This window comes from Sander lucioperca, chromosome 20 (genome assembly GCF_008315115.2).
Source record: "Sander lucioperca isolate FBNREF2018 chromosome 20, SLUC_FBN_1.2, whole genome shotgun sequence".
NCBI lineage: Eukaryota > Metazoa > Chordata > Actinopteri > Perciformes > Percidae > Sander > Sander lucioperca.
Window position 1 is genome coordinate 14,690,747 of NC_050192.1, and position 26,453 is coordinate 14,717,199.

General features: G+C 40.1%; 3 protein-coding genes and 2 long non-coding RNA genes across 7 annotated transcripts; 2 read left to right on the top strand and 3 right to left on the bottom strand.

The window, feature by feature from the left end:
• Positions 1–2,859: 2,859 nt before the first annotated feature.
• On the bottom strand, positions 2,860–5,750 carry LOC116039819 (cyclin-dependent kinase inhibitor 1B-like). 2 transcript variants are annotated; one of them, XM_031284885.2, is made up of 3 exons: positions 5,045–5,750; positions 4,462–4,623; positions 2,860–4,067 (listed from the first exon to the last, which is right to left on the bottom strand). In XM_031284885.2, exons 1-2 carry the CDS (start codon positions 5,451–5,453, stop codon positions 4,475–4,477), a joined length of 558 nt encoding a protein of 185 aa, XP_031140745.1. In that variant the 5' UTR covers positions 5,454–5,750; the 3' UTR covers positions 2,860–4,067; positions 4,462–4,474. The 2 variants fall into 2 exon arrangements, with proteins under 2 accessions (XP_031140745.1, XP_031140744.1); XM_031284884.2 differs by having other exon boundaries at positions 4,462–4,620; positions 5,033–5,750.
• Positions 5,751–7,619: 1,869 nt separating this feature from the next.
• Positions 7,620–9,714, bottom strand: cdpf1 (cysteine rich DPF motif domain containing 1). The gene is made up of 3 exons (XM_031284928.2): positions 9,357–9,714; positions 9,021–9,132; positions 7,620–8,620 (listed from the first exon to the last, which is right to left on the bottom strand). The coding sequence occupies exons 1-3, from the start codon at positions 9,467–9,469 to the stop codon at positions 8,492–8,494; spliced, it is 354 nt and encodes a 117-aa protein (XP_031140788.1). The 5' UTR covers positions 9,470–9,714; the 3' UTR covers positions 7,620–8,491.
• A 315-nt stretch (positions 9,715–10,029) lies between these two features.
• pparaa (peroxisome proliferator-activated receptor alpha a) lies at positions 10,030–24,769 on the bottom strand. 2 transcript variants are annotated; one of them, XM_031284793.2, is made up of 8 exons: positions 24,594–24,769; positions 18,716–18,947; positions 17,906–18,060; positions 14,156–14,294; positions 12,554–12,753; positions 12,194–12,460; positions 11,731–11,974; positions 10,030–11,645 (listed from the first exon to the last, which is right to left on the bottom strand). In XM_031284793.2, exons 2-8 carry the CDS (start codon positions 18,897–18,899, stop codon positions 11,401–11,403), a joined length of 1,434 nt encoding a protein of 477 aa, XP_031140653.1. In that variant the 5' UTR covers positions 18,900–18,947; positions 24,594–24,769; the 3' UTR covers positions 10,030–11,400. The 2 variants fall into 2 exon arrangements, with proteins under 2 accessions (XP_031140653.1, XP_035851884.1); XM_035995991.1 differs by lacking the exon at positions 24,594–24,769 and having other exon boundaries at positions 14,156–14,319; positions 18,716–18,919.
• Positions 11,852–12,353, top strand: LOC118493974. Its single transcript, XR_004896030.1, has 2 exons — positions 11,852–11,986; positions 12,081–12,353. It is a non-coding gene; the product is annotated as an uncharacterized LOC118493974 (long non-coding RNA).
• Positions 12,368–13,859, top strand: LOC118493975. The gene is made up of 2 exons (XR_004896031.1): positions 12,368–12,494; positions 13,400–13,859. It is a non-coding gene; the product is annotated as an uncharacterized LOC118493975 (long non-coding RNA).
• Positions 24,770–26,453: the final 1,684 nt, after the last annotated feature.

The window sequence follows — 26,453 nt, forward strand, 5'->3', positions numbered from 1 at the left end:
ATATGCATACTTCTAAATGCATATCAATGTTGTGCTATGTGTATGAGTAATTTCGTACATAGGTTATGATTTATTTGCATGACTGTTGGCTTCAGTGTAGTGTGCTTACCTTACCGTTGCTTTTGAAACAATAAATCATGTATGAGATGATTACTGCACATGTAGGCCTCCTCAGTTGACAAGTAGCTTTTTATGTCTTGACTGAATTTGACTGAATTTAGACTTTTTTTTTTATGGCATGAAAGAGAGGTTGGAGTCGATCAAAATTCTAACTTTCTGAAGGAATAGACATTTTGGGAAGTATGCTCAAAGTTTTTTGAGAGGATTAATACCACTCTTATGTCTGTGCTTAAATATGAAGTTACTGCCTGCAGGATTTTAGCTTATATATTAGCTTAGCATAAAGACATGGGGCAACCTGGGTTCATCCAAAGGTAACAAGATCTGCCTACCGACACCTCTAATGGTCTAATTGATGTGGTCACAAATTATCTAAATTTGGTTGGAGTTGCATTTTTAATTCGGGAATTATGTTAATGCCGAACAGGCTACGCCTTTAATTGCAGATGAAACAAGGCATAAGAAAAATTCTCTGCTCATTCATATTTTATTCGACGCATTTTGGAGAATGATGAATTAGTGGTGAAAAATTGTTTTGCAAAAAATGTAAAAGGCCATAACTATGTTGGGTTGGAATGGGCACGGTCTACAGTGATCAATTTTTCTTGAACCAAACTTTCCTTGAAAAAAGAATTGTGCTTCGTCTTTTCCCAGATCAGTTATGACATACATGTGCTTTATAAAATGCCACATGGTGGCGCTGTTGTGTCCAAATCAGCACAAAAAAAACGAATGATGATTTGTTTCCACTAAATTTGATTGAAATCTATTAAGCAGTACACAAAACAAAGACACAGGACCAAGTTCGGACAGACACACAAACGAACAGGATTAAAGTGGAAATGATAAGCTACTTAATGGATTTTCTTTGTGACAACACATATTTGCACTACTTTTCAAGACATCATTATGTCAGTGCTGACTTTTAAACAATTTTAAAGGTTCTATATTGTAAAAAGTGAGATTTCCATGTCCTTCTGATTATAAAGCTGGTCGCGGTGCTTTATAAATACTTCAATCAAAGCGCTCAATCGACAGAGAAATGCATACAGGCCATATTCAGAAACGGTGCCTTTAAACCAGCACTTTGGTAGGGTTGTGATGTCACAACTATACTATATATATATATATATATATATATATATATATATATGTATATGTATATATATATATATATATATATATATATATATATATATATATGTATATATATATATATATATATATATATATATATATGTATATGTATATATATATACATATATGTATATATATATATATATATATATATATATATATATATATATATAGGTAGGATGTGCCACTACAGTGCCGTTACCATCATTCCCCGGCTGCAATGATGGTGCAGAGACTCTGAGAGCCAGATGCAGAAGATCCAGAAACACTACAGTAAATAATCAGAGCAGACTGGACTTTTTGGGAGTGGGCCTTAAAGAGACAGGCGCTAAAACGGATCGTTTCAGACAGAGGATGAATGGTATGAGAAAAATAGTGTTTTTTCAAAATTAAAACATGTAAACATGTTCTAGTAGAAACCCAAAATATAAGTAGGAACCTGAAAATGAGCATAATATGGGACATTTCTTTTGAACACAAGAAATGTCAAATGACAGCATAATGTTATGCTTTCATTTGACATTTCTTGTGTTCAAAAGTAACAAACGTATTTTGTCAAAAAAGAGAACACCAATGTGTTAAAAGTGTTGCAATCCTCTCTCAAAGGCCATGAGCTCACTAGTAATTACTGCAGACGCACACACAGCCAGTATGAGATATTATAGAAATAGCTTTCTCTCTCACTCACTCACTCTGCATTTGACTCCTACACGCTGGTATCAACAGGAAAGAGGCAGCCAATGAAACTAATTGGGTGGTGTGTGTTTTATGAAAAGAACAGCCTGTACTGTCCCGGGCTCCCTCCCACAACTCTCTGACTGGCTGGCTCCTAAGTGGTCTGCTTTCCTTCTCTCTGCTGTGATTGGAGCCAGGGAAAGCCAATAACTAAAAACTTTTTTTCCCCTTTTTTCCTGAGGACGTACCCTTGTTGTTTTCAACTTTGGAGGCAGAGCTGGACTGAGACGATCCAGCACAGTCACAGCCTGCACTCACAATCACAGCCTGCTCTCTGGTGTTGTGTCTGCACTCAAAATGTAGCCTGCATGGTGTGCTGGATAATAGTCCAATAACACAAATTATATTATTTGATTATACCAAATACTACTGGTCCAGCTGCAACTCCATAGCAAATATGGAGAATATGGAGAGATTATATTTGCAAATTATGGGATTATGTTATAGAAATGCTTAGGTAGTTAGGGTCCTACAGAAATAATCTCTTAATATTTTCAAAACTTTTACATATTATAAAAGGTCAGTAAAACCTTATTTATGTTATTTATTAATGGTTATACTGTTGATAAGTTATGGTATAATTACTGATCCTATCGCTGCTGTGTGCTGTGTCATTCCTCAGACTGAAGAACTCATTAAACCTTTGAAATAACAGGTTGTATCTCCATCAGGTCATGGTGTAATTATCACTGAGATCAGTCTGCCAGTTTACATGGGCAGATCACTTAAAAGCTTAAGTGTTTAAGGGTGGAGTGGTTGTGTGCTTTGCAATTAAATATAGTAAGCACATGCATTTATTACACCAGCGTTGCTTTTTAATCAAACTGCAGATTGAAGAAGAGAAAAAAATACAAAACACACAGGATATGAAATCGATTATTAGGCTCAGTTTTGCAACAGTTTATTTATCTTAAAAATTAAAATATATATTTACAAAAATTGTCGCTTTTAATTGTCGCATACACCCACAACAAAAAGCTCAACATAAATAAGTTAGTATAATTTTTTCAGTGTTTTTGAAAAAAAAGGTACACTACAAAGTTTTACACCAAATGAGGCAGTGTCACTTAATTTTCTGCCCTCAAAAAATGAGAAATCAACAATAGTGCAATTACATGTTCCACATGAATTCAACACCACAAAGACAAATCTTTGATTCACATATTTGCATAATAAAGTAGCCCAGTGCAATAACATATTTTATCTATGTTAACCTGGACTACACCGATTATTACAAGGGGCGGATTATGTGACCTAAAAGCCACTAAAAGATAAACTCACCTAATTTAAAAAATAAAAGCTAACTCTTAGGATTATTAGCAAATACTGTTACAATTTGGTTGGATATTGCTCAGCAGTTTAGCTCCCACCCCTCCCCTCACCCCGAGAACAAAAAAGGTTCAAACTTTGGCAAAAACAAAACGAAAAATAAAATTAGGAAAAAAATAACATTGTAAGAAAAAATGGGGGAAAGAAGGAGACTATATTTGCATGTAAACTTTATCTGTCATGGTGGTTCCCAGTTAGATGGACCCTCATCTTACAGTGTGGCCATCAGGGCCTTCAAAAACAAGATTTATAACACTGGAACAAATAAAGCCAAAGAAAAAGTTATGACATTTTGTTTCCACACAACCCTGACTTTTGATATCTGCATTTTTTAAACTTACATCAATTACCTGAATAATGACACAATATGACCACTTTAACAAAATAATATTTCTGTTGGAAATTGCACTGCAACTTCCCGAGTCAAAGTCACACACTTATTCAAAAACATTTAACAAAAAGGTATGAAAAGCATAATATGCTTTTTTGTATGTGCTACATCTGAAACATAGGTAGTAGATAAAAAAAATGAGCAAATATCCATTTGCACAATGCTACATTGTCTGCTGCTTCTGAGGCAATTTAATTGAAATGAGTGCCAAAACTTGATAGTGTACATAATCAGTGCTTGTGCAGCCTCTCCTCCTCCCTTCTTTAGGAAAAGGCTGCTTTTTTTATATTTTCTCTCCCATCCGTCAGGTGATGAGAAAGGCTACAGTATTCCACCAGCAACAGGTCTCCCCGCTCTGTGGGACACGAAGAGGAAACTGGCTGTTGAATGGTGCAATTGAAAAAGCAGTTGCTCATGCTTGATATCCCTCATGCAGACACACACACACACACACACACACACACACACACACACACACACAGTGAACAGTTATAGCACGAAGGGTTGTCAAAGATAAAAGGAAAAAACAACATGCAAGTTTGAAGGGCTGATGACGTGTTGCTGTGTGCATGACATAAATGTGTGTTTACAACTGTTACTGATGCTGATGATACACAAGTAGCCTACACACAACTCTATTGGCGCCCAATAGGCCTTTAAAAGCCGATTGTTAGTATTTTACACATTGAAAACCTTTACGTTATTACCAATTCAAATAACAATTAAATAGTGAGATGATGATTTCTAACCTGGCACTGCTTTTCACTCCACCTCCGCGCTCTTCTCTGACCTGCTGGGTCTCTCCTCCGCGGCTTTTACCGCCTGACTTCCTGCACCGTCCGAGTGGTCTTCATCATCATCTTCGTCGGTATGCGACCTTTTCCTCTGACACTCGCTGGAGCAGAGACCTGGCAGACAAAAAAAAAGTTGTCAGGGTGTTGGTGTGTAGAGCTGCACGTCCACTTTAAAAAAAAAATAAAAAAAATAAAAGGCACCTGACATCCTCGGCAGCCTGGAGATTTATTTTACTACCGAGAATAGCCCGAGTTAGAAAAAAATGTGCAAACTAAAATCGAATTAATAAGCACGAGTTTGATCCCATAAACATGCGCATTACATTGCCACACTCATTAATAAGATATTAAATTACGTTAACATCTGTAGGCCTAAAGAAAGATTTTTCCAGCACACTTTTGTTTGGGGGATCAACCGATCGTGGCCAAGGTTGATCCCCCGGACACAACTGTTGCTTAGCGCCTCTGCATTGCGGCACAGCGAAACAAAACTGCGTGGCAGCCTTAATAAGTCTAGGTAAATCACCTGAAGTTTCTGAACGTCTTTTTCTCGAACCATCTCTGCGTGGTTGATCCGACTGGCGCTCACTCCTCGTCTCGGCATCCTGCCGGTTGTTATCGCCGGGGAAGTCCTCATCTCGCTGGGGCCGCTGGCTCCCGTGAGGCTGTCGGACATAAAACTCCGGTGCGTTGCGGTCCTCCTGCCAGACGTAATTGAGCGGAGCGAGCGGTCTCTCGTTGACGGGATCGAAATTGTACTTCTCCGTGAAACCCTGCACATCTTCCTGTATCGAAGCCGTCACATTCCTTTGTATCTCCGCTGGGTCAGGTCTGCCGAAAAGGTTTCTGCGGACCGAAGGTCTGACGTTGTCTGGCTGCCGCGCATCCACCCTCTCCAATGTCGGGCTCGCATTAGAAAGGCGAACATCTGACATTTTGTTGCACATATGACAAGGGGCAAAAACAAAACAAACAACAACCAAACCCTTTTAAACTTCTATTTCCAAGTAGTATTCCTTTAAAAATGCAAAGTCACAGGGATGATGCGTGCATACTCCGCGCCTATCATCCGAAACGCGTAAGCGCAAAAATGGAATAAAGCGTCTCCAAGGGCGCGGGGGGGGGAGGGGGGGGGGTTTAAAAGAGCCACTCCTGTCAAGTCCGTAGTAAAGCTGATGAAAACAACAAGTCAAGTCATAACAGCCAACATGGCGTTAGAGTGAGCAATGAGTGAAGAAGAAAAGTTGACATCAAGGACTATTTAAACAGAGAAGGCGATTCATTGGTCTGCGCACTAGGACCGCCCATTGAGCTCTCTTAAAGTCGAACAGAGGCAACAACAACACAGAGCTGGAATGGATCAACTCCACACATGAATATGGTCCAATTAATCGGTTTGATTGGTTAAATACGTAAAGAGCAAAAGAGGCTGTGGTCATAATGGAGTGTATTATTTAGCTTTATCTTTCCATTAGTGCTTTTTTCCAGCAGGCATTAGGTTAAACATTAACTAAACACCTACAGGTCAAAGATATCATTTGATCTCATTAACTGTCATTTCTATCTCTGTGTGCAGGCACTGTAGATGCCCTGAATAAAAAGTGTGATAAGAAAACAAGTAGGTAGGACAACAAGGCGTACTAGGCTGAGTTCTTGCTCCAGGCTGGTAATACTATCACAGGAATCAATCAAATGATCGTTTGACTGCTGACAGATCTCATTGCTTGATCTGATTTGGTGTCACATAAATGATTTAGGCACCCTTGATTCAATCAGAGTAAATCCATTCAGTTACAGCGTCAAGGCTATTGAAGGACAATGAGACACTGAAATGAGGTTTTATGCAGGAAAACAACAAAAAATCCACAAATCTGCCTCCTGGCATCCGATGACATCAGCTCTTGAGCAGAAAGCCTTCCGTCATTGTTGGCACGGTGCTTATCGCTGTCAGACTTTGCCACTGGTGCCACAGAGGTGGTTTGTGTGCTTCACTGGTTGTAATTGCTTTTGTGTGCTTGAAATTTAAATACCAAGGAAACAGCAAGTGGTGCAGTTTTAAAATATAAATAAAAAAAGACCTTGAAATACAAACAGAAATACAAACAGAAATACAAACAGTGGGCAGGGGGGGGGGTTCTGTTTGCATCTTAAAAATTCCTGACTTACAATTTTATTTGATGTTCATGCCAATACTTAAGTTATTGAATTTATTTTCTGTACATCCCAGGGCTCCATAGGAATCCTGGAGTAATTAAAGTAATGCATCTGCAATAGTAAGCATTCCTTGTGCCCAGAAGTTCACTACGTCCTAACTTAAACCCAAGCGAATGTCGCACTGCATTCCTCTTCAGCATTTGCCAGTAAAAAAACCAATGGGCCTGCCTGCCTTAAAGACCATGCTGTTTCAATTAGCCCTCGAAACGTCCAACATCTCGTGATGAATACAGCGAGGCCATCTGTTATATCGATGTTATCGCCGGGAATCACACTTAATCCATAATGTGTTTATGCTGCTGCAAACTGTGCACGATGTTGTACAGAGTGATCCCCAAGATGAAAACATTTTTGATCAAAATGATGAAGAGCAAGTGAGAAAGGGGGCAAGAGAACATTTTGTTTGGGTCAGATACAGTAAAATGTGTATTTTGAAAATGGGAGTAACTGTTAAACACTGTGTGTAACCGAGTGGGATGATGCAACTGCAGCAGATTCTGTCACTAAAACGAACATTAGTTTAAACAAGATTAAACAGTCACAAAACAGAGAAAGGTCACTGTACGTATCTTCTTTTCTTTTTTTTTTTTTTAATAGTTTAAAATAACAGAAAAGTCAACAGTGCCCCCTCTGACCATAGACGCAGAGATCAGATGGATAACAGTGATGCGTCATGTCAACAATAACGTGTCTATAGTTAGAGATAATCAGTCATAAATGTTAATGTTAACATATGCTGCTGAAAAGTGATAACATGTGTTTTCTTATAATAAAAAAAGGGGGGGGGGGTCATTAAAACATTGCAGTTGCAACAGGCATCATTTATCAAGTGCAAGAATACATTGTAGGTAACTTATTAATTTCTTAACATTGCAAGAGCAGTGGAGACATGAATCTTGTTTTTTAAATCAGCCCAGCAACTGGTCTTGGGAAATGCTATTACCTCCACATCTTCTTTTGAGTTGTACATACTAATAATAATAGTGTTAAAACAGTTAGTAAAAAGCCCAGAATAGTTGCTGAATTGGGCTGAACAAGCAATGGGCAAAAATTGACCATCATGGTTTAAGAATTAGAAATAAGGGGGGCGCCCGGATTGCTCTGTTGGTAGATCAGGCGCCCATATATAGAGGTTTACTCCTCGACGCAGCGGGCCCAGGTTCGACTCCGATCTGCGGGCCTTTGCTGCATGTCATTCCCCCTCTCTCTTCCCTTTCATGTCTTCAGCTGTCCTGTCAAAAATAAAGGCCTAAAATGCCCCAAAAATAATCTTTAAAAAATAATAAGCGATAAGATATGTTTTTTTTTTTCTAACAGAAAATTCAGAGCAACTGCAGGGCAACTATGCACATACAGTACATGACTTCAGAATTTTAATTGGGAGCCATTTTTAATTGCTGCAAACCAGCAGCGTTGATCCTGAGCCTGTAAACACAATCCATCAGGGGTCCAGCAACACTAGTCACACCCGTTCTAGTAAACTCTCTGGAAACAAAAACAAAACAAATAACACCCTGAAAGCTAATACGACAGCCTGACCTTACTAAGCATAACCTAGTATTTTACTGATGTGTAGAGTTAATTTCCCACCTAAATAAAACACATTGCTAATTAAGTACAGGATGTTCCAATTTTTCATATGGAGTTTGGTTCAGTAGGAGTTTGATAAAAGAGTGCTGGTAAAGCACCTTGGCACATTTGGGACTCTTTAAATCACCAATCAAACATTTCTCTTCTATTGGTGAGAATGCTATGGACCTCTTGTTGGATGTCACGAGACGGCAGCCTTGGAGCTCTGCTTCTTCTTGGCCAGCTCGGCCTGAATTTGACGGGGGAACTGGTCCAAGTGCTTGCTCACACACTGCATGCAAAACCTCTTGGTGTAGAAAAGGCTGCAGTCCTGCGTGAAGAGAAAGCAGAGCTCAGCATTACTGCTCTATTTTTACATAAGTACTGGATATGTTTTGTCACAATTATTCCAAGATGGAAAGACTATATGTTTGTGAAACTGGATCATTAAGTTCAAGGGCATCAGAGTAATAAAGTCCACTCAGCACATATAGAGGCCACATGATGGCAAAGGAAAACAGAACAGGAAAAACCACAGATGTTTGTTTTATCGCCAGTGACCAATAGGGTCAAGTCATGTCAAGTGGAAAACTGTCACAGGAGCACAGCTTGGTTTTCAATGGACATGCAGTTGATGAGCACGCTGCTAAATTACTTTTTATCTGTGCATCTGGCATTAATGGATTTGATAACCTGAATTACATAATCAATTCAATTTAAAGACGTCTTACCGATCCAACACAGACACACATGCTGCACACGCTGCAGGTAGAGCCTAAAACAAGGAACTTTTCCTTGTCCGGACTAAAGGGGTCCTGAGTCACAAAACACTCCTCAAGCAACCTGGTGGACGACAGAAATGCACATATAAATTGATATATAACTAGATATAAGACAGAGGTGTTCTTAAAACAGTAACGTGCATATCACTGTTAATTTCGCTGTGTCTAACGGTGGGTTGGCATTAACTTTACATGCAGTCACGTAACGTAGCAGCTAACAACATGAGCTTTAGCATAGCTAGCTCCATAGCTCGAACCGAAGCACTTTGCTTAATGTTCACTTACACAATGGCTCTGGTGTTTGGTGGTTTCTGGCCGACGTAAGTAAAGGGACTGCTTAAACCACACAACTGGCATGTAAATGTTTTTTGACGGGTCTCGCTCGTAGTTTTCTCCATCTTTCAAAGCAGAGGAGCATAATAGTTACTTCCTGGTTTTCATATCGTATCCAACCATCAAGTTGTTTCATGAAGTTTTAGCGCCACCTATTGGACTGGGGATGCAGAAGTATTAGGATGCTTCAAACGAATGTATGTGGAAATATATTTGTATAGAAAATAATAGTTTAGTGAACCAGCCACAATTATAAACATGGCTTATTTTTGATAGTAAAAAATAATCCTTAGATAACGTTTACAGCAGGTAGGCTACTTCAACGTGTAAGCACAGGTGTAATTAATTACAGTAATGGCTTGCTGGGACAATTAATGTTACATGGAACAAAGCTATCATTAACATTATTAGTTCCACCTGTGCTTTTCCTGCATGACAACTCAAAATATAGGCCTATGCAGCGAAAAGCTATTAAGCTTATTTATTTCAACAGTGGGGTCTAAATCAGATGAACAGATATCATTAGGCAGGTAAATAAGTCAGGGTATTACAAATAAAAGTTCAATATATTAGTTTATTTTAAACTTCCACAACACATAAATCCTTTTATTGAAACAGCAAATGCTTTTTTTTTTTTTTTTTTTTTAAATTGTACACTACTGTACATGATAAAAAAATATAAACAGTTTCAATAATACAGTACAGCAAATGAGGCAATCACCTCCTCTTTTTGATGCCCGTTTTACTGCATGCAGATACATACATCCCGTTCACTGTGGTCACCACATTCTTCTATTATATTTACAAAATAAAACATAAACCAGCTTATCATCAGGTTGTGTTTGCGATCAAAATATTAACTGGCCAATAATGTGTCTTAACAGCAGGATTTGTACAAAACAAATTCTGAAAAAATAGGTTGGGCAGCTATCATGTTGTGTTGGTATTTATCAGTAGGGTAAAGTACTAAAATTAATATATGACACATAAAATTACAATGATGGCTGCTTACAGCAGAAGTATGGTATTTTTTTTAGGTCATTGCCTGTTAAAAATGCACTATTGTTCATGATTTATGAGTGTGAGAACATTCCCTGATCCAACACTAAAAAGTTAAACTTGTTCCTACTTGGAAAAAAAGTCTAACTAGACTTTGTTATGAGGTGAATGTATAAAGTGTGGTTAAAATATGAGCTGAGGCATTGAAACGTTATGGCACTTGGTGAATACTAAGTTTCTTCAACCATTAAGCTCAAAAAGGAGATGTGGCACAACTAGTACACACTGAAAGGACATGATAATTATATTAACTAAATCCAAGTGACTTAAATTAACATATCATGTGCAGTAAATATCCAAAATATTAGGAATATGCCTGGTATTTAGTTGTAGTGCCTATATTGCAGATTAAAAATGTTATAACTTCTATGCTTCTTTTACCACAATTCAACTTGTTCACAGGAAAAAATTAATATTGAGCATCAGTGCACTCATGCCTGCAGCAGTCACGTCCTGGTAGCTTTTATGTGTGCACCCATTTTAAATGCTAGGCACATTTGCATAGCCTTCTCCCTATTCACCTTTTGTTCAGTGTGTAGAGTAAAAGCAGGCATCCAGAACCCACTCCATAGCATTTGGGTGCTCCAAGTTAAAAATCAATGCATTTAAAAAAATATATCTCGACACATCTATGGTGTAAGATCAAAAACTTTGTTCCCCTCTGTGTCCCCTTTCATGGAAGCAGGCACGCCACCTACAAGAGCTGCCTTTCCCCCCTAAAATAATTTCATTATGTTTGGTTCCAGTAAAAAGACACAGAGTCTTAACGCAAACACTGCAGATCACAGCAGTGTGCACCCATAGAAGCTGCACATTAAGCAAATTACAGTACATTGATATGCTTGATAGTTTAAGTAAATATGTGTAGACACCTGTTTAGAGTGGCATACATACATTTTCTAATACATGTCCCTGTTCATGATCATGTGCCATCTTCTCAGTACATGTCTCTGTATATCTCTTGCAGGAGTGGGTGCAGCGACGTGTCCTCTGATGTCTCGATTTCCTGCACCAACTGAGCGTGCTCGGTGACCAGCTCTCGGAGGTCGGCCAGTTTCTGTAGCAGTCTGGGAAAGAGGAAGGTGTCATCCGGGTGATTGGCCAGCAGGTGGAGCCGTAGTGCCTGAACGATGCTTTCCTGCAGCTGCTCCACTAGAGGCACCTCCACCAGGCCTGGGCGATCTGGAGGGAAGGGGAGGATTCAGTTTCTTGCGAATGTTCTCTCTTTGGTCACTTTTGAATATAATTAAATATAATTGTCGGTTACCTCCGCAGCAGATAATGGCTGCCACAAAAAGGGCCAGGTCACTGTCGTCCAGCTCCAGGGAGTTGAAGCGTGCGGCAAACTGGAATTTGGGCTCCATCATGTCGCTAAATGGCCGCCGGAGGCTCTTGAGGAACTCTCGGGTGATGAAGCCTCCACCACGGGCCACCAGGAGGCCGTCTTTGTTCATGCAGGAGGCCAGGAGCGTGAAGAGGGCTTCGTAAACACCGTACTTTAAGAGAGTCACCTAAACGGGTAGGTAAGAAGGCCACAGCATGACTCAGATGTGCTTCTAAACATCAGTGTTTTTGTGTCTGTAACTGTTTTTTTCTTCTTCTTTTTTTCTTACATAGAATCCCAACAGAAACACATCCTCTTTTATTCAAGTTAGGCCAAATCTTTCTTCCCCACTTTTCACATGGACTGACAGGAAGACAAATGACAGATAAAGCACCCCTAAACCCACCTGATCATTCAGATTCAGGCTCTGGAAACCCGGCACCGCCTTGGCGAACTCCGTCAGCTCGGTGACGGTCTCCACCGAGGTGCTCTGGCAGCAGTGGAAGAGCCGGGCTTCAGCCTCCCTCTGCTGGAGCTCCCTACACCCCACAGCCGGAACCACCGCCCCTGCTTGAAGGCTGCTCTCGGGCTCCGGACAGTCATCGTTTACCATATGTGCCGCAAACGTTCTTTCTGCCAGCTGGAACGTCTCCATGTCGTGAATGATGAAAGGCTGCGGAGAAAGACAGAGGAGAGGATGCTGGTAGGTGAGGATATTTTTTATTCTGTAGATACAGAATAAAGAATATCATTTTTTTTTCTTTACCGGCTTGCTGGTCTTTCCGGTGAGTATGACCCGAGCTTTCGCCTTGTTCATGTTGAAGTTTTTCATGTAGGCTTCGTGGATCTGTCCGACCAGAAACTTGTGGTCGGCCAGCATGGGGCTTGCCACCTCTTTCTCCACCATCTTGCTTTCTGCCTTTAGCTTTAGCTTCTCCGCCTGAGGCATCCGACCAAACCGAATAGCTGGTGCATAGAAACAATTATCATTAGCAACCGCTAGACGCGTTTTCAAACGGTTGGTGTGTTATTTTACAATAAAAAAAAAACTACATACAGAGACATCAGACATATCCTCCACAGGGTTTCTGCGGGTTTCAACAAGTAACATTTAAGACTTTTTAAGACCTTTATGAATGAAATTTAAGACCTATATCACAACATAAAAGTACAACGAAATGCAGAGTCACAAAAGTACTTGCAAAGTAAATAAAATTATTGAAATTGAATAAAAGTGACAGAGTAATAATCTGTACATATACTGCAAATTATATTTGGATGAGCGAAAGAAAGAACTACAACACCACAGAATAAAAACAAAACTTTCAATGAGCATTAGAGGTAGCGTTACATGGACGTAGGAAAATTTAAGTTTATTAATATAAGTAATTATTTAAGACCTAGAACACAATCCTTTTGCAAATCTAAGACTTTATAAGGCTTAGAATTTTGACTTGAAATTTAAGACTTTTTTGGACTTTTAAGACCCCGCGGAAACCCTGCTCTTACAGCAAACGTGTGTGTGCAGACACACACAAGTATTCGCCCACAACAGATCTGGTGTGTTATGTTCTCTTTCCTCTCTTCTGAGGACATGTCGTCCTCCTCTCAGGTTTCTGACACTGTTCTGTCTGCAGTGGGAGGCCATCGTAACAAACCCAATGACCCCTCAGCAGTCAGTGCAGATGACGGGCCAGATGTGGAGCTATATGGGCCTGTGTTTTCTCAATGTCAAGCAGGCTCCGGCAGGACGTTGTTCTATAAAAACCCAGTCAGTGTAAAGCATGTTGATTTGGAGCCAAAACACATTAGGACATTAACTGCTGTTGTTGAGAACACATACCATGGTGTTGACTGAGGACGTGGTGAGCAGAGTTTTATGTAACTGCATTCATGATGCTTACTTGCAAGTTCTGCCATTGCTATTACAGTATTGTATTGGATGCTATGATTTCAGTAATTGAGCTTTAAAGCTGGACTGTTTTGAAAGATGATGCAACACACAAACTCGTACAAATGTATTAAAAGTTGAATTCATGCTCATAAAGCAATAAAACGCACTCTTGCTCAGATGACTGTAGTACAGTTTGCAGTTTTTATGCTACAGCTTAACTGGTCTGGTATGACCATTAGCTTATTGTGGCTAATGCTAGCTAACGTTAACCAACTTTAGCTAGATAATGCTGTGTAACTGATCTTAGCGAGTCTGTTTATTGTCTTTATGACTCTTCTCTGCCTGTACTAATGTTACACTAGATTTATCATTGTCCTCCGCTGGACAACTATCCTATAGTTGTCACTAGTGGCTGTTATTTAGCAATAGTTGCAGCTTTAAGCTTTAAACTATGTTGGAGGTTTCAGGCCTTACCGTTGTGGGACATGCCCACAGAGAGGCACTTGTGGAATCGGCAGTACTGGCACTTGTTGCGGTTCTTCTTTTGGATTTTGCAGTTGTGTTCACACTTATCATACTCCAGCTTCAGCCGGATGGTCCTTCTGAAGAAACCCTGGTTGAGACAGAATGGCACATTGCTAGAGCTATCAATTTGATTTGAAGATCATATGATCTGATTTGAGTACACTAAAAGCCCACAAAAACACTTTCCGGGTACTTCAGCCCATATGAAAATCAGTTAACTTTCTTGAACTCTTATTTTACGAAGCATGAGTGCCAAGGCTGTGTTCACACTATATGTCAGATACCTATATCTGCAGTACCTATTTGCCTTGGTCCAGACCTTTGAATCTGGCCAAGTACCTTATAATACTGTACATGCATTGTTCATGTTAAGCCCTGGTAGGACCAGTGTTATATTACATTTTGGATTGGACTGTGCAGTGGAACTACATCTATATTTAAAGAGAGATGTGCTTCAAGGTGTATAGTAAACTCTGCTCTTTCTAAAGAAGAACCCTGATTGGACAACCCTCTGACACACACTGAGATACAGGGCAGTGAGCCAACGCATTGCTAACAGATGTCACACATGTGCCGAAACATATGATCCTTTGACGCACATTCACACACAACTATGTGCATGACTGAAATTTCAGTCATGACATTCCTTATCCCTCACTGTCGAAAGGGGAATATGGATTTTCTGGTGATATATCTAGAGCCACGTGGTCACGCAATATGTCAGCCATCATCTTACAAAAAGTCTTGTCTGCCTTTATGTCGAAGACACATTGTTATTATGGGTTATTATGTGTCAGGCATCACTTTTTGTGGTATTTTTAACCAAAAAAAGAGATCTAGTTTTGTGAGCAAAACTGCGTGCAATCTTCATAAAAACAGAGGGGAGAAATGTGAAGTTCCAGGCATATGAGAGTCATCAAAAATACATTACAAAACAACAGAACTGCGCAAGGAGGTAAAAACAGATGTGTATGTTTACAGCAAGCATGTCTTTGCATGTCTGTGTACAGACACAACCCGTGCTTTGCGGTGATATTTAGCAGTGAGTAACAAGACTAAAGACGTAAGCAAAGAGATGTATTGTGCAACGCTTCCTTAAGAGCAAATGTCTGAGTGAAACCAAAAGAAAAGTTGATCATCAGCATCTTTGTGGCACACCTATTCAAACTAACATCCACCTATTGGGCAGGTAGAGGTGTTGTGATTAACCTTCCCATTGCTGCTCTAAACGTCCCATACAAATGACATACCATCATCACCGCAGACTTAATCCCTCGCACCATAGCATCTCAGCACATTCCATTCACATTCCCACTATTGAGTGCTCCTCTCTTTAAAAGTGAGGCGTTGAAAGTGATATGCAGAGCCTGTCGAGCATGCAAACCGTAAACTGTGACTGCTACATATCACAAGTCACATCTTTCCATGATGGCGCAATATCATCAGTCAGAGAATTTAGGAACAGAGTGCTGTCAAAATACACCTCTCACATGTCCAGTGTCCAACAGTTTCATAGTCATCATGTCCCTACTTTAGAATAGCAGCCATCTGACACGAGTGCTGACATGACTAGCCTTAGACATGTGGGTCATAGACCAGAGCCCTGGGGGGAGCTGGCTAGTTTTGCAGCACTCACATACAGATGTGCATTGTGCAACTGACAGAACAAAAAGGGAAACTGTCCAAAAAGTGTCCATCTCTAGTGTCCGATTTATAAATTAGAGTAAAATTGAAGGCACAGTGCCAGTCCAGAGGAGTGAAAAGCAGGGTAAAAGAAATTATTGTGGAAGCAATAGAAAGAAGAAAACACCTCTGGCAACTCTGTCCAACTTCTAAGTGTGACTGGTACCACAACGCTCTGGATTTTTTGATCCTTGTGTAGTTGTTGTTGCATGAGACAAACACAATTTTGAGGTGGAGCTGTTGCTGATTGGAGAAAACTTTAAAGCAGGCAAGGTCAAAAGTTTAAAAAGTAATGCATTAATACCAAACAAAACCTCAGATAAGCAGCCACACCACCTGGAGTAAGCCAGGGGAGCCCTCTTTCCAGGAATGGACCACGGAGTTGGCAAAAGTTGCTTCATACGAAAACATTTCTTTCAACTCTAAGGATCGGACTGAGAAATATGTGGCGAAATGGACAGACTACTTGCAATATATTGCTACTGTGGACAGATCTAGATTAAGATTGTGATGCCTATTATTGTAAGACTATACATTTGATCCATGAGTGTTTTTCTATTTTCTTTTTCTTTTGTTTCATTTTATTATCTGATTTCCATTGTGATTTGTTTTGGTTTAATGTATTTAAAAAAAAATCATTAATAGGGAATATATGTACAGATGTCAGTTGAACTGTTGACTAGAATTTAACAATGTTGTACAGAAACTCAATAAAATACTAACTATAAAAAAGATATGCAGCAACAACACGCCGTCGTCTTAGAGAGGAAGGAGACTAGGGCTGCAACTAACGATTATTTTCATAGTCGATTAATCTGTAGATTTTTTTCTCGATTAATCGATTAGTTGTTTGGTCTATAAAATGTCAGAAAATGGTGAAAAATGTGGATCAGTGTTTCCCAAAAGCCCAAGATGACGTCCTCAAATGTCTCGTTTTGTCCACAACTCAAAGATATTCAGTTTACTGTCACAGAGGAGAGAAGAAACTAGAACATATTCACATTTAAGAGGCTGGGATCAGAGAATTTTGACTTTCGACTAATCGATTAATCGATTATCAACATAGTTGCCGATTAATTTAAGAGTTGACAATTAATCGATTAATCTTTGCAGCTCTATATGAGACTACAACCTCACGTGACTTGACAAACAATACAGTGATGATCCTTAATGCTTTTAATACACTCAGTGGTCTCAGTTACAAACTGTTCTCATTGTCACTGTCTTCTATTATTGTGCTCTCTAAAATCTCTCCCGTAGAGCTAATACAGGCCTGACTGATTTACCTTCATGATTATTTGACCTTTTCAAAATGCAAACCAAATTACTCTTATCATCAAATTCCAAAGATGACTCCGTAAGAAGGTGACGTTTAGCATTAATGCCAGCTGTAGCTCCATGTCAACTGTGTGTGTGTGTGTGTGTGTGTGTGTGTGTGTGCGTGCGTGCATGCGTCAAATAGGTACAGATACTGCTTTCCATGTTTGTTGTGTATTACATGTGTGATCGTGCAGGTTCACATGCACAGCGGAGCGCTGTTGTTAAGTGATTGTCATGTGTGTATGTGTGTGTATTAACGTCACTCAGTTGGGCTCGGTGCCAAGCGGGGCAGAGGTGACAAGTAAGTCAACGAAGGCCATCATGTCCCCCACCTCACATGACCCGGCTACGTGTCTCAGAAACTTTCCACTGGCCTCCAGGTCAGGCGCCTCTGCATGCCGAGCTTTGTGTGCGTTTGGGTGTGCGTGCGTTGGTGCAGGCATGTATGTGTACACGTCAACACAGACACAGACACACACACAGACACAGACACACACACACACACACACACACACACACACAAATTTGCTTTTGCAGCACATGGCATCAATCTTGATGATTGGGATTGTATCTGTCTTTATGTTTACATACATATCTTTGTATGTCCTTTCTTACTTTGATATGTAGCAGTATGTCAATACATACAACATGTACTCTTAACTGCACTACGCCTGCGTTTAGTCCCACATCTCTCACCTTGCAGCCCTCACAGGCATGCACCCCGTAGTGGAAGCCTGAGGCCTTGTCTGAGCACACCCGGCACTCTAGGTTGAGGGGGCTGAAGCTCTCCTCTGGGCCCGGCGCTGCTCCACACACCCCCGATGATGGGCTGGAGGCCGGGGTCAAGGTGTCTGCAGCAACACAACAAAGCAGAAAAGAGACAACAGCAAGTTAAAGTATTTCACTGGGCTACCCACTGTTTGAACAAAACGAAATTCAGACATCATGTTTTCCCCAAGCTTGCTGGTCAGATGACAGACACAGATACAGACTAGTATTAGGAAAATAATCTATAATGTTATATATATATATATATATATATATATATATATTTTTTTTTTTTTTTTACAGCATTATAATGTGGATTGAAAACTAATCGGAACAATATTGGTATAAAAACAGATTAACCATCACAGTGATGGTAAAAGCAAGATATCTATTAAATAAATCTGAATGAATCCATCTGTTTTTCCTTGACAGAAACTTTAAGTTCACATCATACACTCCTGCAGACTTTCAGTTGATGTGTCTCCAAAAAATGACAGGAGGCATGGGCCATTTTTTTCAAGTGCTGCTCAGGAATTTGGAGACAAACACATCATGGAGGAGACAGAGAATTGTATCTAATCTTCTGTTATCAGACACACAGTGTTTTACACAGGCCTTTTTAGTGAGTGTACATGTGGAAGAGTGGAGCCAAAAGGTCAGTGTGTTGTACCTTTTTAACATGACTGTTCATGTACCCTGTGATAATTTCTTCCAACCACGAGGCTAACTCCTACTCACCCAGAGCGATGGAGCTCTCAGACCCCGAGCCAGTGCTCTGGTACACCGGAAAATCAAATCCCAACGTGTCGTCTTCTATAGACTGAGAGATGTCTTGAAGATCCGCCATCAGGTCTCCACACAGCGGACTGTCCAGCAGGGAATCCCCAAGTGGGGACGGGGGGCTAAAGAGATCCCCTGCCATGATGGAGATCAAGCTGAACCTGGGAGGAACAACCCCTTACTCACTAGACTGTGATAAGAGGGGAGACAATGGGTGATAAGCAGACTCGAAATCCTGAGGCAGTTTGGATTGGTTGAGAGTTTCAAAACGCCCAGCTCTGGAAAAACCTCTAGTTAGTTTTTCGATTGGGTAGATTGTGTTTTTTTTTGTTTAGTACAACAAAAACCTGTTGCCAAAACATGTGAAAACTGATCTTTTTAAATCAGTCTCCAGTGTGGATAAATCTGAAAATACCAGCCTCACATTTTAGTACGGATTAGGGGGGATATGATGATTTATGCCAGACAGGTTAAGTTTGTCTGATTTAGCCTTACCATTAATCCCATGAATATCACTGACTGTAGACCATTTTGGGCAATGTTTCAAATCAATGAGAAGGACTGCTTTATGGCAATATTGGATTTTGGATTTGATATTCATGATTTTTGCACCAATGTGATCTACTATCTATATTTTTTCAGGGATTTCATTTAATGTCTTGTTTTTTTTTTTTTAATAGTTTGTCAATTGATTTTGCTTTTGTAAAATTATAACGTGTCATCTCTTTTTTTTTTTTTTAACTCTTTCGTGAACAAGCCATGTAACTAATAAATACTTTTTGTATCCTTTGCACACATTTAAAGATCCCAAACCCTTTTTCTTCAAGAGCACCAGGAGTGGGTGCATCCCGAGATTGATCTTTTTGGTTGTAGGTCGACCATGTTTCAGATAAAACATGAACAAACCTCAAATGTCAACAACAACAAAGCCAGATCTGTTACGCAGTTGTGACAGATATAACTAATGCCAGAGGTACGTTTATAACGTCAAAGTGCTCGTTTATTAAGTGAACCATGCCCAGAAAGTCAACAGTGGTGCTTTAATCACAGATTAAATTCTAACCTGTCCAGCCAAAGTACACTTAGCTCACACTGCAGCTTGTTACAAAACTCTGACTCTGATTTATTGACCAATTGTGATGCCTAGGCCTGCACGATTCGGGGAAAAATATGAATCCCGATTTGTTTTGCTTAGAATTGATATCACGATTCTTTGCCACGATTTTTTTTCTCACAAAGTGTAATGTTTATTGCACACATGAACCATGACAAAACAAAACTAATTGGCAGTACCAAACAGAGTTTTTTTGGCACCAATAGCACATTGCGCATCACCACAAGCCTGTAAACACAGAAGCTTCAGTGAATAAATAAAATAAAGTACATACCGGCCATTTAAGTACAGCGGGCTACCAAAAATAGTGGCATATAACAGATTGAACTAAATATGGCCCTGATACAGGCTTTATCTGAACTCCTTGAACATGTCTTTACATAATTAAAACATGTCAATGTCAAATGCTTTCAATAAATTAATTAATTAATAATTTAATTTAAAAATGTAATCGCGAACAGGGGTAAATCGAGATCGCGATTTTATAACGATTTATCGTGCAGGCCTAGTGATGCCCCAGAGACTTAAAGGAGACTCAGCGAGTACATACTGTGCATCACAGCTTTAAGTCACTTTCTCTCTGTTGCATTACTAAAAATAAACTATCTATCTATTCCACTGCCTGTCAGTGATCTCAGAGTGGATCTTTAAAGTATGTGTGGGAGGGAGTTTGGTGGAGCTCCCAGCTGCTCCCAGCAGGGTAAAGGACATCTGTTTGAGCCATCCCACAACATCACAGCAACAATGCTCATGTTCTGTAACGCCCCCGCAAACTTCCAGTAATTCATCACGCCAGATGTTGCTGTTGTTGTTCCATAGATTACAGACTACAGATAACAACTTTATGAAGCATACCGCCTGTAAAACCACAATGTATTAGTAATGATGTGACACAACACGTAGGATGAAGGCAGAAAAACATAGCCTGGCTCCGTCCTCCTCCGTATTTCTGCTAAATTTTCATTTTCCTTCAGTACTACGTCTGGGTTTGCGGTATAGTCTTGGGTTTTCTCCGGCCAAATCTTTACCGGTCCAATCAGCGAACAGAGGGAGTGGCTGAGAACGATGACGTTGAGGTTGTGCGTTAGTTTGAGTTGTAGTTCCGTAATGGCAACGGAGAAAGATGCGAACGAAGCCATTCGGTCCGTTGTGGCAACGCTGCCGAATATCCAGAAGTTAAAGCTCAAGTAAGAACAGTCTTTGCTGAGTTTTGTTGGTGGCCATGATGTTGTGGCCCTCCTCCCCACGGGGTTCGGGAAAAGTTTGATTTTCCAGCTCGCTCCGTTAGTGGTGAAGGAGTTAGCTTAGCTAAGGCGAACGCTAGCGATGCTAAGCCGACGTCACGACCAAACGTTAGCGATTGATTCAATTGAGTACCCGCCTTCAAGGAAGTTAACACATATCAATGGAAAGTGGTCAGACTCTCTGTACAAATGAAATGTACCAGTCTGGTAGGACCAGGCTAAGAAAAACAGGGATCTGCTTTTCAAAAAGATGAAATTTCGTGGCTGGGTTGGCTCAGTGGGTAGAGCAGGCGCACATATAAATAGAGGTTGATGCCTCGACACAGAGGTCCAGGGTTCGAGTCCGACCTATGACGATTTCCTGCATGTCTTCCCCCTCTCTCTCACCTAGCTGTCCTGTCCATTAAAGGCCAAAAAAGAATCTTAAAAAAAAAGATGGAATATCTTACATTATTACAATAACATTTGATCTGTGTTCTAATATTAACACAGTTATACCATCTAGGCAGGAATCCTGATTTGATGACATGATTTGATCTAGTTTACAGAGATTTAGCTGTTGGGGCTAGGGCTGGGTACCGAACTTCTCAGACTGAATTACCTCCATAGTACAGAGTATCGAAAAATGTCTTGTCATTCAATACCAAATATCAATACCTAAGAAATTAATCTTGTCAGTGTCAAGTCAAGTAGAACTTTATTTGTCCCCAAAGGGGTGTCAGTGAGCCAATAAGCATGCTTCTACCAAGATCTAATAATGCTGGTGATTGGCTGTCTACACGTCGTAGAGGCATGCAGGAAAAACTCATTACGCACAGAGACGGTGCTCACGTGTGTCTTGTTGTATTTTGATAGGCTTGACTACGGTGTGCATTACATAGATGTAAAGGGGCTGAAAAAAAAAGTATTTGTACTGTAGTGTTGTAATATTTTCTGTTGAAATGATTTCTATAAAATTGGTATCAAAAAAAGTATTGTTCAGGAACTGGTATCAAAGTCACATTATCAGTATTGAAGCTCAGCGTAAATTCTTTTAGGAAGACTTCTAATAACTTCAATCACCTCTCTCTCTTCCTAAAACTATTCAGCTGTTTAGAGGCGTTCACTTCTCAGTAAACCAACCAGAATTGGCCACGAAATTCATGATCCAATCACAGCATGACATCCTGCTTTAAATGTCTTCTCTCCTTGCCATCAGCTGTCTTTTCAGGCAAACGTGCAACCCTCCTCCTCCCCTTCATCATCAACCACGGCACCCTGAGTCCCCTCCCGACAGACAGCTTCTTCGTTCGGTCTTCGGGTTCCTTCTCCACCATCACCAGTGTCTAGGCTCCATCAGAGGGATATGTCTTGGCTTCTCTACCCCTTTAAAAAAATATTTTATACCGATGGAGTCTAATCTCCAAAGACTCTGTACATTTCATATTATGCATATGTACAATAAATCTTTGCATATCTGCAACGAAGTCTCTCCTGAATGAATTGGTACTGTATCAAAAATCTTTGAACGATACCCAGCCCTAGTTGGGCCCATCACAGAGCTCATGTGAGATCAATGTAAAATCTCAGTTTACACAGCTGCATACATCTGTAAGACCAGCAAGGAAGAACCATCAGCGAATGACATTGTGCAACTTTTAACTTTCACTGTTGAGAACTCTAACTTTACAAAAACTAATGGTTTGACTAATGGTTGAACGCAACAATTAGGTAATACGTTCTCTTTATCTGTGCATACAGAGCACGCAGTGAGGACATGACTCATCAAAGCGTGCTTGTTCTTGTTTATTTGTGTAGTCTTTGGGTTGCAGAACATTAGGGGACGGGTCCAGACAGCTTGCCAAAGCTGCGTAAAAGGGGAAATCTGTGAGTGAGTGTAAAAAGATGTAGGCTCCTACCTACAGTATATTGTGCACCGTAATAGAGTGTGCATAAAATAGCTGTTATGAACTTCATATGGAGTAATTTATTTAAAATATTTGGGTTGGATCCAAAATAATGTAGCATCTGATCCCAACACACCATTCCCAGATCTAAATTTTGACGATTTTACAGGTTTTTTTGTGTGAATTCTGTGTGAATTTGTGTGTCCAGACCTGCACTCTTGCATAACTGAATGTGGAGCTGTAACGATTAGTCCATTAATCAATTTGTTTTTTTGAAAGAAAATTAATCAGCGACTATTTTGATGCTCGTTTAAAGTAATTTTTTAAATAAAAATGCCAAACATTTCATTGTTCCAGGGCCTCGAATTAGATAATTTGCTGGTTTACTTGCAGTAAATTGAATATTTGGGTGTTTTGGACTGTTGGTCAGACTAATGGACATTTTCCCACTGTTTTCTGATGTTTTATACACCAAACAATCAATGGATTAATCTAGAGAATAATCTTCACATTACAGACAATAACTAATGAAAATAATCATCAGTTGTGGCCCTAACTGAATGACAAAACTAGCACTGACGTAAGTTCTGTTGCCTCTGTTCCCCTTTAGTTATTGAAAAGATTCAACAAGTGAATATGATGACGGTGACAGCTTTCTAATGGTCTGTAAATGAGCCTTTTTCATTCATATAATATAGCCTTGCTGCAACCAGGTCCACAACTCACTCTTAACTGAGTTGTTGACTTTTTCCCCCCCTTTCGTAGATGTCTCCGGCCCAGCCCACGTTTCCCCAATCACCTCAGAGGACATTGTGTCTTAATTCCCAGAGGAACTATAATCCCAGACAGCGGGGCTCTATCTTTAGGTCACAGGAGAAGAGGAAACAGTAACTGCACTGAGAGCAGTCAGCTCTCAGCACTCAACAAAAGCATGTCAACAGTTGACAGCGGGGATACAACAGACCCACAATCAAAACAAAACATATATCCCCTTAAACCCTCTGTCAGTACCCCTGAATCAGGATCAGCTGTTTCTAAGACGTTAATGTCTCTGCAACAAGGTCATCCATGTGCCACACTGACCAAAAATCAGGTAGGCTACAGAGGAAACCAACTTCCACATCTTGATCCAGACAGGTTCTGCACTCACAGAAGGTCAGGTTTACTTGTCACTGTGCTGCACAGACAGACAAGGAAATGGAAATCTATTGTGGATTGAAAGAGGAAGTTTTTTTGGCCAACATAAAGATATTTTCCTTTCATTAGAATGAAGCATTTCTCGACACCATGTGGGTGTGTGAGGTTTATTAGAAAAGCAGGTGCAGGACTTGTCAGGAAGTGTAAATGGAGCTCACTCGCAACATACAATAAGACTCTCAGAACAATTGCATTCATTCTTCCCTATGCCGGAGCAAGACGCCGGCAGCTATATGACAGTTGTCTTTTAAGAAAGCCCAATCCACTTATGCAACTATTTCTTTCTGCTCAGGTGTCATAAAACTGTACTGAACAATAAGTTTGTTAAATCTCCGACAGGCAAGTACGCTTAATGACAATTACATGACAGTGTTTAAATAAAGCTTATGAATTACCTCAGCGGCTGCTATCCGAAGCATTTCCAGATGCTGCTGCCGGGATGGTCGCCTCGGTCGCGGGACGCTCAGAGCTCAGAGCCCGCTCGGCTCTGCTAAAAACCTTGATGCGTCGTCTCCCTGCGTGCTGTCAAACCTCCGCTCATCCTCTGCAGGAAATAACGTAGCGACTGACGGCGCCACGGCGCCACGGCGTGCACACCTCCTGACACACCTATGGTTTCAACCAATAGGCACGCGTGGATTTGAAAACGGACCACCCCGCGGTTTTTTTTTTTTTTTTGGCCGGATGCAATCACTTCCCGGTGGCTCGGGACGTCACGGGCATAGGTCACGGGTCGGTGTGGAACCCGGGACGGTGTGGAACGTGCTTTCACGTCCGTGATCTCATCATTAACTAGTCAATAAAAGACAGAAATGTCAATATAACACAAGCCCCTGGCTTGATTGGCTCTATGTCAAAGCAGCAGTAAAATCAATGTCTCCTAAATCATGTATAATGGAGCCACTGTGAATCACTCAATGTAATTAAACGCCACCATCATATATTAGGATATAGAGTATATTGACGCTCAACGTTTTTTCATAATAAAATGTTAAACAACATGTTGGCCTTTAGGCTGCCTGTTGAATATTAAACATAATATATATGTAGTATGTATATGTACATATGCAGTAGTGCAGTACATTCTCTCAAGTAGGCTACTGCACTTACATTTGAGGTACTTGTAGGCTACTTTACTTGAGTGAATCAATTTTATGCCATTTTATACTAGTACTTTACATTTCAGGGGTTAAATATTGCACATTTTACTTCACTACAATACATTTAATTAACTGATTTAATCACTGTTACAGATTAAGATTTTCCTCACAAACCAGAGCTCATAAAATATGCTGCACTGTTATACAGTATCTCACAAAAGTGAGTACACCCCTCACATTTTAGTAAATATTTCATTATATCTTTTAATGGGACAACACTGAAGAAATTACACTTTGCTACAATGTAAAGTATTAAGTGTACAGCTTGTATAACAGTGTAAATGTGCTGTCCCCTCAAAATAACCGCTGGCAACAAAAGTGAGTACACCCCTACGTTAAATTCCCATAGAGGCAGGCAGATTTTTATTTTTAAAGGCCAGTTATTTCATGGATCCAGGATACTATGCATCCTGATAAAGTTCCCTTGGCCTTTGGAATTAAAATAGCCCCACATCATCACATACCCTTCACCATACCTAGAGATTGGCATGGGGTACTTTCAATAAAATCATCTCTCAATGCAAATCAAACCAGCTATTAGGCTAACCGACATAAAACCATGCCAATTTCTAGGTATAGTAAAGGGTATGTGATGATGTGGGGCTATTTTAATTCCAAAGGCCTTGAGTACTTCCTCCATCACTGCATATACTCGTACATATGTCGTGTACTGTATGTTATAGTATATCAATGACAATGAAACTGGTATAAATATATGTAACTGAATCTTGTGCACACATTGAAAATATTGATTTTACTTTTCCAGATGTTTTCATATGGTAAATGCAAATTGTAACACATATGGGTTAAATATAAGTGTAAAATTGAAAAGTAGGTTACTGTATTGTTCAGCAATCAAGAGTGTTAGTTGGTCAGGTTACGGTGTGGTCCTAGACTTTGCCTGTAACTCCTGATTTCATCAGCATTCAACAATATAATATTATGTGCACATTAATATGGACATGCTCCGCACAATGCAATAGCCTATGAGTCATGTTATCCTATTAGTAGACTAAGTATCAGGTGCATTTCCTAACTTTCCTTTTCAGCTAGGCAAAATCAACATCTTAAAAACCTTTCTCTGGCAAATTTGCT